The sequence below is a fragment of the Neodiprion lecontei genome, chromosome 6, assembly GCF_021901455.1.
Source record: "Neodiprion lecontei isolate iyNeoLeco1 chromosome 6, iyNeoLeco1.1, whole genome shotgun sequence".
Lineage (NCBI taxonomy): Eukaryota > Metazoa > Arthropoda > Insecta > Hymenoptera > Diprionidae > Neodiprion > Neodiprion lecontei.
The window spans coordinates 29987328-30001451 of record NC_060265.1 but is presented as its reverse complement, the minus strand read 5'-3'; the positions used below and the strand labels follow the sequence as shown (position 1 = coordinate 30001451).

Genomic DNA, 14124 nt, shown 5'->3' with positions numbered 1-14124 from the left:
TCTGTGTTTTTGTACGTTTTGCGCATTCCAACTGATACCTGTGATCGATTCGTTTCTTTTCCCCAATCCTTTGACTTTCGTTTGTAGATTTCTTTCAGTCCGTCAATATACGGTTATCGAATTTCATTTTTCTTTACATTTGTTCAACTCGCGTATTAAAGAGGTTCGAGTTGGTAACGTTCACTTTATCGGTGCATGTTTAGAAAAATCGTTACTTCGCAATCTTAGAATTGTCTGAAATTCATCTGTTTCGTTACGTTAACGTTACTAACTCCAGACTTGTACATTTTCTAAAATTGCCTCCGTATTGAAATTCTTTTGCACTATTTATACGCGATCACTTATCAACGACAATTAACAGTCGCAGGCGACTCGGGTCTTCGCGTTTGTCGAAAACAACTTTCATTTTTCTCATTTTCCGTCGTTATTATAAATCTGTTTACTTTAATAAAAAAAAAAAAAAATAATAAGAAAAATACGTATAGGTATATACGTTCGGTACGACACGGTCACGGACTTTTGATGAAATCACTCTGTATAGTGCATTCTAGCGATGCCCAATAACAACAAGCTGATAATAATCGATGTATCGATTGATCGATTCCAAAAAAATAATCGAACGCGACTTGATTGAAAATTTTGTAAGTAGTCTTAATAGCGGAAAAGTTTATTCATGATTTATGGTTCCATTCAAAATATTTTTCAGTTTCAGTTGAAAATATCCATTTATTTTTTATTTATTATATGAAATAGATACTCAGTGAGTAATACAATGATGATAATTTATACTCTAATCACGTAAATTGATATCGTATCGCGTCGTTCGTGAAAGTGAAAAAAAAACCAAAAACCGATTGTGAGGAAAAATAATCGATTATACTGCAACACTCGCTGAGGAAAAATCGTTGCCTACTGCAGTACATTATAAAAGATAATACGAAAATGCAATCGTGAAAACTGGGCTCAGAATATGAGAAAAGAATTTTGATTCATTCAGAGTTCCGGATTGAAATATTTCAAATTTGTCGACATTTGACTTTACAAAATTAAGCAAACGACTCTGACATCGACACTCATCGCTGATTTTCTCTCTCTTGTTATAATCCCGCAATTATCATCGTCGAGCATTGCAGCTTGTTTCTTTCCGTTCTATGATGGAATAAAGCACAAAAAATAAAAAACACTCCAGTGCGGTACGATCACCTTCCTCTTCCTCCTCCTCCTCCTCCTCCCCCTCCTCACCCTTCTCCTCGCCTACGTATCTTATCTGGATCAGTAGGACAGCTATAGGCATCGAGGTGTCGCGCTGCAAACGTCCTTCGCGAACAAACTGCACCACACGTGCGCTGCATTCGGACGATGATTCAGAACTATATGTACACACAGGGTATATATGCCGTATTTTGCACTCGATGTTCCGGAGCGTCGTATCGTGGCGTTTTACGATTTCCGGCAAAAATGCAAAAGTTCCCAACCAGAAGAGAGAAAAACCAGTTGTTTGTCCCTTCGTTTCTCTCTCTCTCTCTCTCTTTGAAGAAACAATTTTTTTATTCTTAAATGCGGAAAAGAGAAGCGGTATTGAATTTCATTGAGAGGGTGAGCGAATTGATTCCTGAATTGTGCCGGAAGCTGAAATGATCAAGTTTACGATCCATGTCGAAAAAATGTATAAAGGAAAGAATTACGAAACGAATGCCGAACAACTCTAGATGACAGTGACGTTGACAAAGTTCAGTCAGGTCAAAATAACGTCCCGTCAATAGGGAGAAATCTGAAAGCTAAAAACCAAACGAATTATTATTATTATTATTATTTGAACGAAAACAGCTCGGCTAACAATAAGCTCACCAACTTGAAACCAAAACCATTGTACTGCCTTTTTTCGAAGGAAATATGCCCAATTTCGATAAATCGTAGCTTTCCGCGTTTCTTTCTTGCATATAATATGGATTATTTACCAAATTTATCGAAAAATCGATCTGATTACGATTTTATATGTAAATAATGCTCATTTCAAGATTTATTTATTATTGATAATTCCCACATCCGTGTCAGGTGACTTGTGCAGAATTTGTTCTCAAACCCTACGAGCTGTTATTGATTGAAATTAATTAAACAAACTATGCGAAAGGTGCCCGATAATGCAACCCGTCGACTATTTCGTTCGAAATTCACGGTTCTCAGTTTCTTTGTTTGCCGAGGAATTGTCGTTTTCCGATTAAACTTGTCAGAACTTGACTGGCTCGCGTCCGTTTCTAGACTGTTTAATTTTTACACGTCTCGCCTTGACTGTATAAGCGACACGTGGTCAAACATACGATCGCGATCCATCTGTCAGAGAATGCAAATTAATTCTTACGATGCCGTTGCCTTCGTTGCGTTGCAGCCTCCGATGCACACTGACCTCGATAACCAAAATAATCGGACAAAGTGGAGCGTTGGATGCGATGGATAAAATTGGTGAAATAAAATGTGAACAACGCGTGTAAGAGAGGGAGGAAAAAACGACGCAAGTCGGTGAAAAGACTTCGCGGCGAGAAACAGATGCTTGGCCTCGATTTTCAAAATTAACGTCGCTGCAATGCATGGAAATGAATATTCTCAATTTCGAGGACCCTTAAATTTAGCCAAATACTCCAAGGATTAAGAAGGCGAAACCAAGGCTTTGCTCTCGGATTTATCGCTTCGCGTTAAATTGTACGCGTTATTCCGTCTTACAATCAGGGCCAGTTGTGGTCTCCACCTCCAACCTCGCACAATCGATTACACTTTCTAATTATAACTCTTGACCCTAGCAATTTTAAATACTCTAACTTTTTTAAAGCCCGTCACCGGGAGGACAAAAAGCAAGTCGAAAATAGTTACCTGAAATCCGCAAATCGGCGTTTTATTCCTCGTGATAATCAAAGATCCGGAGAACACCGGTTAAGTGTCGGTCAGGGCTGATGCAAGGATGCTAAACAACGTCCATTCCGCACCAAAGACGACAAAGACGCGTCGATCTGACGCTTCTCTCCTTAAAAGGCGCGCGAATTTCTAAGGACTGCGTCAGGCGTCTCATTTGCTATAGAAGAGTTTCGTTTTTTTTCTTTAAACGGAGTTTCAACGACGGTTTACCACGTAAATTTTGTCGTTTTCCCGAAGGATATGTCCGTAGTAAAGGCCGAATTGTCGGAGAAATCTGCGGAAATCATTGCGTCACTGCTGCAGCTATTCCTAATTGTTACTATTACGTTAGAGAGCCGAAATTACCGTTCCATCCCGTCAAACTTTAGGCTTAAACGAAAAGATTTAATTTCTTTTCTACGGCCTCGTGTGTATTAATGCTCGATTTTTTGCAAAATTACGAATCCCAATTATCCCTTATCCCTTAATTATCAATCTTCCAACGGGAGATACTTGAGAAATAAATCTTACTCTGATTACGTGATTTATCGTTATTTCTCAAGATTACTAAGAGATTCCTGTAACCCTAAAAGATTTCTCATGACTGCCAATGATTAACTCGACGATTATTAATGCGGAATTTCATCATATGATTACAAAGTGATTTCGGAGGTGACGAAACGATCACGAATGATATCGACACCTCGATCGCTTCGGTGAAACACACCCCTTGACATCTGCTGCCAGTGAACTGCGAACTATTGTTATTTATTGTTTCAGACGTGAATGAACGCGTTTTCAATACATGCTCGTGAAATCAGACCGCAAATTTTCGTCGAGAAATCCGAAACGTTTCAAAACACGTTTTTCAAACCATATATTTTCTTATGGGTTGGGAAGCGCAAAAAAAAAACAAGACATTTTCTCTAATTCCTTTTTTTTAATGTAATAAAAAATACTTGCGGTGTCCAGGATAACTCATGGTAACTTCATCCGAAATCAAGAAACCAAATATTTCCTGTTAGTAGGTGAATATAGCTACAGTGATTGAAGACAGGATTCTTAAAAAAATTTTAACTTGACTTTTTGGCAGAGTCGTATGCAAAAAAGTACAATTTTCGGTAAAATCTAGACCAAGTATTGCCTTGTAAAATAAATTGTGAGAAAACAAGAATCTTTCGTTCAATCACTACAGCTATAATATACTCACCTACTAACAGAAAATATTTGGTTTTATTTTAGTTTAAAACAAAGCTGTCTAAATAGAGGATACTTGTTTTTCCGAAACCTTTGTTCAAAATCTTTGAATGACAATTTTATAAAATAACGTTCAAATATTGTTCTTTTATATACTCGAATTATGAAAAGAATAATTCCTTTTTCATATTTTTAGAAAATTATTAAAACGTGTAATCCCCCCTTAGTATAAGAAATTTCCTAAACTCCTGTTCAGGTGTTTGTTCGCGGCTTCTTCCTCCGAATTGTCAAGTTTGTAGCCCGACAGGTTACGTAAAATAACGACGCAGAATATAACGGGGTCATCGAAGAAGCAGCGACGTCGCATCGCGCGTAACGGATTTATTTATTCAAAATTATGGTGATCCGTTTATCGTCGTTTCGGTAATCCGCTGACGAAAATTCAAGGTGTGTATACCTTGCGTGAAATTTGAAAACACCGCAAAAGCAGCAGCAGCAGCGGATCCTGACCCAGATCATATATTCGAGAAGTGAGCAGAAGATGGAAGAGGAGAGGAAAGAGGCGGCGCTAAGCGTCGGGCATTCGAAAGATCGACACTGACATTTGGCTTGTGCCAAAATTTCCTCAACAGCATGTGCAGCGGTAAATCTGAGATCCGAATTGCGAAAAATTTTTTGGCTTCTGCATCGTCCGATTATATCCTGTAGAAATTTTACCGCCAATTCTCCACGTGGCGTTAGAGCGAACCGAAGAAACGAAACGGCAGGAATTTTTTTCCGCACAGAATATTTGATTATTTTAAATAACGGCAGAGTCTTATGACTATTTGCGATTTGCGTAACGGTTTTAATTCCTCGCTAATTTTTTGTAATCCGTGGTTCTGACGCGTTGAATTATTTTCCTTGGGACGAAAAATCGCGACGGTTTTTTATCCCCGTGTGGAGAAGCCGAAGCAGGAGGAGGATAATGATGACGATGACGATGATGATGACGATGATGACGATGATGATGCCAGTCAGCCGATTGGGTCGACTAATCTCTCACGAAAGTATCGGTTCGGTATTGATTGATGAATCCATCCGTCCGTGACATATATCTGTCTCGCGATCAGAAAACGTGACCTGCTTGTAATTCGCTGTAGGAATTACAGCGTTAAACACCCGCCTGCATGACTCTCTCGTAGCTGATCGAGGCAAAGTTAATTTAAATTTGAATAATTAACTTTTCGCTCAGACGATACGGAGATACGACGGGCCTGTAGAATACAATTTCATCGCTGCATTTAACGTATAATAATTTAGGGAGGTGTAAAAAAGTGACACTGATACATATTCCATTTTTATCTTCGTTGTCAAAATTTAAATAAATAATTTAATCGCCGCAGGGACGGTAGTAAAATATTATAAAAATATCACCGACAACGTGAAATATGAAGTTTACTAAACTGTGTATCTAGTGTGTAAATTGAAAACTTGCTTTTAAAAAATCATCATCAATTCGTCAGAGCATTCATTTCTTCAATAAAAATATACGACACGATGTACAGTTTGTTCAAATGATTGAAACACGTCTGCAAACTCGGGAAAAAAGTTTCAGTATATATATATATATATATATATATATTGAGTCGCCGTATTTAAATATCGACTCTCGCGATCGAGATCGAGATTTCTCTTTTTATTTATCAGTCGCGAGTTTGACGAACGATTTCGCAATATCGCTGCAGAGAGCCGGCTCTCTCGGAATTTTTAAAAACGTTATCCAACGAGCCCGTGTTTATAAAATACACAAACCCATCGTCTGCCACCGACCTACTTATCCTCATAGCCGTGTGCGATTCCTTATTAAATTTACAAATTTCGAATCGTACCCCCAAAATTTTCAGCACAACTTTTCTCCCGCGTATTGCATAGTTTTTTTTTTTTTTTTTTCCACGTCTCTTTCCACCTTAATTTCTTTCTTCTTAATCTATAAATTACGTCTGAAATCTACAAAGAATATCATAAAATTACGTAAAACCGAATTAGTCGAGAATTTGATAGAATCGCTCCTAGACTAACAACTGTATGAGGAAAAAAAAAAAAAAAAAGAAATAAAGAAAGGAAAATTGATAACAACATTTGCTCGTTCAATGGGGAGTTCTTCGTCTCTTTCTCTTTCTACTCGGCATATATTTTTTTCAGACTATACCTCTCGCGATTTTTGTATCCTCGCTCCTGACACACTCCATTGTTCCTCCCTCTCTCTCCCTCTCTCTCTCTCTCTCTCTCTCTCTTCCTCTCGCCCACGCGTCCATCTCCCTGCGTGGTTTGGAGGGACGGATAACCTCGGAAATTTGGCCGTGTCTCGTCGTCGGGATTCTGTGCGTAGGCAGACGTCGGTCGTTAAGTTAGGATAGGTTAGTTGCCCGACCATGACCTTCGTCTGTCCGTAGATACCGTGCGCATCTGTTTCGTCTAAACATTCGCCCGGATGGATAATCAATTTAGCAATTTCGTTGCCGAGCCGCCCTCGTGATTTCCTCCCTTCCTCCCTGCCTCACTCCGCACTCTCCACTCTGCTCGAATTGTATCCTTTTTGCATCGTCAGAACTCGTTATACGCACACGATGCAAGACTTGATACGCGTACAGCGGATGAAAAGAGATTGTAACGGATAGAAAAAAAGACTCTCCGATCGTAGAGGATGATAATTGATACCGGCTGCGAATTTATCTATTTATTTATTTATTTTTTTACTCCACATCTCTTTTTCTCGACATCTTTTAGCGTTTTTCTCTACATCATAATTTACGATTCTCGCATTCTTGGCCGCAGCGAAACCTGCAATTCTCCTATCAGCTGAGAAAATCTTTTTTAAATTCGTTACGATGTGTGCATGAGATTATACCTGTAAATCATCCGGCGGTGACGCACGTAATATGCCTCTACGGTGGGGGAGGAAAATGTTTTTATGACTCACCTTTCTAGATCTCTAATCGGAAATTTTATTCTATTTTTCTTTCTCAATTTTAGCTTAATTTTTTTGTTTGTTTTTAAGTCTGCGTCTTTTAAACCGTCGAACGTTTATTGCATTCGTTTCCCCGTGACGAAACTATCGTTAATCTAACTTGCAGTATTTTTCCGAAATATTATTTACTGCTAGAGAAACAGACAAATTTAAAACAACGCAGAGCGAGACAGAGAATAATGGAAAACTACAATTCTGATATAAATCGCTATATCTCATATCCTGAAAATGAAATATCTGGAATATTTTATTGCGACAGGAGGATCGGTTTAAAAAAATAAATAAATAAAGCCTTATTTCAATAGCGCGACGACTAATTTCGCGCACTGTATTATTCTTGTTACTCGTTACGAAATCCTCTGTAAGAACGAAAAGAAGAAATCGCAAAAACCTTGAATTTACATGACGCGATGTACGAGAACCACGTAAGAAAAAAATAAAAAAAAAAAAAAAAGAACAAAGAAACGAGAGGAAGAAGGAAGAAATTGGCTAGGTGGCCAACGGCCGGCTGGCTGACCGGTTGATTCGATAAGCTGATGATATCTGTAATAGACTCGTTGTTGCAGCGCGAATAAGCGATCGACGAGACGAAGCGAGGAACTTTAACGTATAAACATGCAAAATGGTAGAAATAGTCAAATTGTTTTCTCGCTCTTCGCGTCTATTCCAATCGACCTTGAATGCTCTGCAGAAGTAAAAAAGCTCCTTCCCACCGCCTTCTCTCTCTTGATCTCTCCTTGCAGCGAGAAAATAAACTCCCAACACGCCTTGTGTCCACATATCCGCAGCTACGGTGCGTGAAATATATGTACAGTCCGCGCGATAAATGTTCTAAACACCGACAGGAATGCTCTGCGCATAAGCTAGGGAATTATTTTCTAGGGAATTTTCTTACGAAATTCGTAACGCATATTTTTCACCGCCTATTTCTGACCACCGCATTCAGCAATCGAGTGCAGTTATTAATCCAGGGCTATTTGTGTACGTCCGTAATTATGTTATAGTAAATTACGTAATTATATCGTTTGTAGAAATCATTAAATAAACATGGCACAAATCTGCTTAACGATATCTTTTTTCAACATATTGGAATAGTTAAAACCGTTCACCGTTTAAACGTATTCCGTGACCCTTATCTTTCCGTAGGAGTGGGAACCCGGTGAAAATCTCGCTCACGATCTTCGAACCGAACCTTTTACAGGTTTCGAAATGTATTTTTATCGACGATTTACTTTATCAAACGCCCTCGAGCAACAATTTCAAACGCGTATACGTGTTTTCAGTAAAATTCACCGTTATATTCCTAAATGTTATGTGCATAATTATTCCTTTTATCTACCACTGGTCAATCAAAGTCCAATAGTCGCCACTTCTTTCTTCGCTCGGAGAACGTGCACATAAATTTGTACACGGGCACCATGATTGCCGATTACAGCATATTCGACATAGTTATTAATAATCGTGACGTCTGTCCGCGGTCAGTTTTCATTCCTATACCGCGCGTACATATTATATATCGAAATTACCAAACTCTGTATCTTGGAGTCCGCGTATTACACGCACTACAGCATCGTCCGCGTTATGCCGCGATTATACTAGACAGGTACCCGAATTTGTTTGCCTGCAGCGTAATTACGTACACGAAAGTCAAGGACCTCCTAATGACGTTGCCCACGGTGATTATCTTGCTTGGCCCCGTTTATTATTGTAATTTTCATGGTTAGCGCAAGTCGGAGAATCGTCGGATTCGTCATTTTATACCTTTTTTTTTTTTATCTTTTAATTTTCTTGTTTCCCGAAGATTATCACACATGCCCGTTGACGTGCATTAGTTGAAATACCGACGACGCCGCCGCGCTTTCTTTGGGCATTGAGATTAACGATACGGATACGAGGCGCTCTCCGACGGATTGACGCCATTGTCGATAATTATCGTGCCTCTCTAACACTACTGGAATCCTTCTTCCGTTCAAGGCGAGCGACTACCTTACGCGCGGACTGAATAAATTAGCGTTTACGCCGCGCGCGGTTCAACGTGAAGGAAGTAACGCGATTCGAGATGTTGTAAGAAGATTCGGCAAGCCGTGAAACCCGGCTATCACAGGACCCTGACTCCGTATTAAAGTCCCAATTTACCAAATCATCTCGCTCTGTTCTCCGCTACCGGCGTTGTTCGGAGACTCGAGGTTTCTCACTAGCGAGAAAAATTTTTAAACCACACGGATAAACGTGTACGCCGCTGTGACTTTGTTCGTTTGCCTCCGTACTTAACGCGTGCCGTGGAAGCGTGCATCGGGAAATATAAGTGAATTTTGAATTCTGATGTCGCTGGACACTCTGTAATACAATTCCTGAAAAATGTACCACTGATCTCCGAGGGTGGGGAATTCGTGACTGTCGATTGAAAATTTCAAGAGCACCGCAGGTTACCGATCATCGTTTCAATTTCTTGTACAACATGATATCTAAATCGCTTTTCTTTCAATTGTCATTTGTAACAAAGTTTCAAAGTAGCGCGGTCGACATCTCCTCTCGATTTAGGTGCCTACGAGCACTGCATGCACGCAGCTTGATCTTGACCGCGACGTTCCAAATATAGTGTCACGCATTCTCGCGCCAGCTAAACGATGCAGCCTGGAAGCGACCTTTTCTAGAAAACTTTTCCCGAAACACAGGGACGGTCCGATACTGCGGCAAGTATTCCTCATCTACTTTTTATCTACTAGGTGTCCGGCTAGTTGACCCTGGAGAATATCGGTTCATGGATCGTCCGTAGAGTCGATTGGGGGTCAAGGCCCGTAAATTGGACTACATTACAGTCGTTTCCTTTACACTGATCGAAGACGCACCGCGTGGGATCGAGTTATTTGTATAAAAAAAAACGGCCGTACGGACCCGCATAAAAATTTCGGAATCGAAAGCAGGGGCTCTTCTATTGTGCGAATTGGAGTCCACCTGGCCTGCAAATAACGGCAACCGGCTCGGTTGTACATCGAGAGACCATTTGAAAAATAATCACGTCCCAGAGCGACGTCGCACGGACGCGTCGATAAACGATCCTGTAGTCACTGTCGCCAAACAACTTGATTAAAGAGTAGAACGCGGGCGTTCCGATATATGGCGTAACTGTAAACTGGATCAAATGTACGCTGCCAAGTGTAGGCGACAAACTTTTCGGTATCAGAGTCGACTGACATTGCTCGTCCATTGCCAATTACCGCAACGTCGATGCGCCGTTGAATTTGACCCGACATTGTATCTCCGTGTGCAACCTAGTCGCGAATCAACGTCGACCAGACCGATCTATGCAGAGGCTTCGTAACCGAGTTACGGTCCACTGTGTACGCGGTAGGTTATACGTTGCTGGATAAATTTAGCGAGCTTGTTGTTGTCATGTTTTTCGTAGCGCTGCGGGCCGACTATCGTCTAATCTAGGAACCGAGCTCGCCGTTGGACACATCTAGATAAGATCCTGGCCGATTGTTAAGCAAGACCCATCTCGCAAGTGTCGCGTTCTTTCGTGCTTCGTAGGTGAACCGTGAATACGCGACATGCCGCGAGGCGGTGGGCAAAGGTACACCGACGTGCATACATACCTACGTCAGTTTCTGTCCACGTGGCGAATTCGCGGAGACACGTATGCCAAGAAAAGCGCTGACTCCGCTCTGACAGGGTCGCGTGAGAGACAACGAGAGAGTATAATTGCTACGCAGAGACAGTTTTGGCGGAGATTTGGCGAGGACGCAGTTTCAAATTTATTCCAACTGAAAATTGTCGAAAACTTTTATTCCACTCCCTCGAATTTCTGATATTGCTGATTAGCAAATCGCACCGGCTGCACGTCGGTTGTGGATGGGTGATTTATTAGCGCCTGTCAGACAACAAGGCTCACATTTAACGTACCAATTGTTATCGTAGGTCAGTATATATTATTTCGTAGAGACGCGGTCGTCGGTATGTAAGATAAGAGAGAAATTATAACACCGTTGAACGCGGCAGGATTTGAAGGGGGATAAGATAACCGGGGTGACTTTCGTTTGAATTGATAAACGTTGGGCTGGTACGTTGCCAAGGAAGAAAAGAAACACGCTATTTTCAATTCGGCAAAACGTGCATCTATCCGGTCGTGTTCGCCGCGAAGAAAAACAAGTTTCACCAACTGCCGCGCTCTATTGCATTATTGAATATCGCATTAACGTTGCTTCCTTACGCACGTTCGGTCTATGTGTTGAAAGTATGCATAATCGCTTCTTCGACGACCCTTGAACGCCGCTGCTTACTCGCCAATGAATTCGCAATTGTAATGAGCTGTAGAGGACTGGGTACAGGGAAATAAATGCCCATGCCACATGGCTGTGGGTATAACAACGCGTGGCAGGGTAAAAATTGTTACAAGGTTGGACTGAATTGCCCGGTCGGTTGTGGGCAAGGAAAGCAACGCCGTGTGAGCGATCGCGTCTTGTCAAGTAGATAACTGAGATATGGCAGCTGGGAATATTGTCTCGTATACTACATATATGGATGAAGAAGATACGTGACGTGAGTCGCGGTGCCAAACGGTGTGATGTTCAAAAAACATACGAACAAGAAGAAGGAGGAGAAGAAGAAGAAGAAGAAAAAGAAGAGGAAGAAGAAGCAAAGAGGGCAAACCGATAAATATACACCGATTACACCGAAATCATTTCAATTTCAAATCAGCCAGCGAATAATGGGTGTAAAATATATTTATGTATGATCGCGCCGAATCGAAACACACTGATTTCTTCGAACGTCGAATTTCAAATCCGACAGCCGCGACGATCCGATAACGTGACTTTGTACCGTAATTAAGAAACCTGAGGAAGGTCGAGCTTCTGGATATTACGAAGTTTCAGATTCGTGAAAATTACCATTTTCGAAAAGTTCTTCAACCGTGTAACGAAACAGTTTCTCACGAGGTGTGTCTTGAGGTCCGATAAAAACACATCCAAGCTAATATTATTTACCTTTCGAAAATCTGTTCTTCGTTCTCGCTTCGCAATTTTTTCTGGCAAATGCACGCAAGAGTCGTGTACCCATTTCTCACGTTAGTCAGGGTTAAACTATTCATATTTAGAAACACGGTATCGCATCCTCGAGGAAAATCGGCGCCACCTTCTTTGTGGCGGAAAAAGTCTGTACAAGGAAAAAAAAAATAAATAAAATCGCGGCGTTGATTTTTAAGCGGCGAATCGATTGACCCCAACATCGACTTGTCACTCGACCACCTATCCGCGTCATTCTCGTGGAAAACAATGTTGCCGTCACCGAAGGAGCCGGCTTGGAATAATTTCCATAAATCAGCATTGTACGCAGACGTTAGCGGCTAACTCTGGATCGGTCAAGTCAACCGATTCGACCCGAAGACCGTCGACGGGAAATGCGGCCTAGAAATAACGATGGAAAGACTTTTGTCGAAGACCGACGTCCGAGCGGCGTACCGGCGTTGTTATCGCAGTGTCGCAGTGTCGCTCTTCGAACGGTTTTCCGCAGGATTCTACGTCGCGTTACTCGTAGGATCTCCTCTATCGACGAACGATCGTCGCGATTAGGCTAGACTCGATTTCGCCGATAGCGGTGGTGGAAGTGTCGGTGGAGAGGTGGTGTGATGGTGGAGACGGAGGTCGACGCAGTGCAGCTCACCTTTGTGCCAATGACTATCAGTGACGGCGGATAGATATCGGTTCATGCAAAACCATCCTGCGTTATCCGTCGTTCGGCGTCGATCGGCCGGGTTCCAAGATTGATTGAACACGTTAAACGGCCAATGGGACGCAAGAGGAACAAAATGATGATCTCGGTCTTCGTTCCTGACGATGTATGCGATATATGCCAAATATTAAGCCGTTCGCCAACGGTAAACCTACCTACCTTATTTCGTCTTCGTCATCTTTCAGAACTTGCGAATTATTCGTAGCTCTGTTTTGGTACTTTGCAATCCATGGCTTGACTCTTTTCGTGACACCTTGTCACGTGGGTTTGATAATCGCGACTTTACCTTACGAGGCTGAAGTTGGCAACGTTACTCCAACGACTCGTGTTCAGAAAAATCGTTACTTCGCAATCTTAGGATTGTCTAAAATTCAGCTAGTACGTCGTAACGAAGAAGATATGTTTATATTTTGAAAAGCCAACGCCTCGGATAATCCTTCTTAAATTATACAAACGAATTATTCCGTGACGTTTCGTTACGTTTACGTCACCAACTTCGGCCTTGTTTCACCTTGTACGCTTCTTTCGAAAACGAAATCACCTGCACGTTTGGTTTGTTCAGCTGTTAGTGGAAAGTGCCCGTGTCCGCTGGGAAAGGGAAAAAAAGTCTATAGTGGAAAAGGAAAGCTCTGTACGGCCTTTCAATCTTTGTAGAACTAGAATAAGAATTGAATTCATTTTGCAACGTTAAAATTTGATTTTCAAGCGTGTAATAATTGATACGAAAAAGTCCAAGATCCAAGGATCAAACCGCAGGACGGTGTAAGTAAGGCCGTCCTCACAGCCGTGGATTTTACAGGTCTCTCGTTGTCAGAAATTTTGTAATATTTTCCAACGAACAACATTTCGATGTCGTTACAGCGTAGTTTCAATCTTTTCGTGCAATTTATATACGATCATTCAAAATTTCGTCACAAAATTACGTACAGCGAAATATCGTTATTTTTATATCGAGCTCGAAATCGACTAAACACCCATTTTTTCTTTCTGCTTCTGTTCCAGGTACGTATGTAACACGTTATCATTATATGTTCGCCTCAATCGGTGCCAGTCTATAACGTAAGAGACGTCAGGCTCTCCCCTCCTCCTTCATCTCCGCGATGTATTCATCGGAATCGGGTATGTACGCTATTCACCTCCAGTCAGTAAAATTCCCTCAAATAATTCCCAGACCTCCAAGTCCGTACGAATCCACGTCACAGCCGTAATACGAGTTCGTTACCTAAGCTCGCAAGACAGCCGTCGCTACTTGTGTAGTGCCGGCTGCTCTGCAGGCGAAACAATCCGTTACGCAGTTCCCC

At 41.5% G+C, this 14124-nt stretch overlaps 1 protein-coding gene across 7 annotated transcripts in view; it reads left to right on the top strand.

The window, feature by feature from the left end:
* Window positions 1-14124, top strand: part of LOC107227065 (segmentation protein cap'n'collar) — a 119619-nt gene that overhangs the window by 8714 nt on the left and 96781 nt on the right. Inside the window, exon 1 of one of the 7 annotated variants that reach the window (XM_046743580.1) lies at window positions 12800-12929. The exons of 5 other annotated variants lie outside the window; for them this stretch is intronic. In XM_046743580.1, coding sequence (XP_046599536.1) covers window positions 12879-12929 — 51 coding nt within the window. In that variant the 5' untranslated portion in view covers window positions 12800-12878. Of the gene's footprint in view, window positions 1-12799; window positions 12969-14124 lie in introns of those variants that run through there. One more of the 7 variants, XM_046743579.1, reaches the window with a different exon arrangement.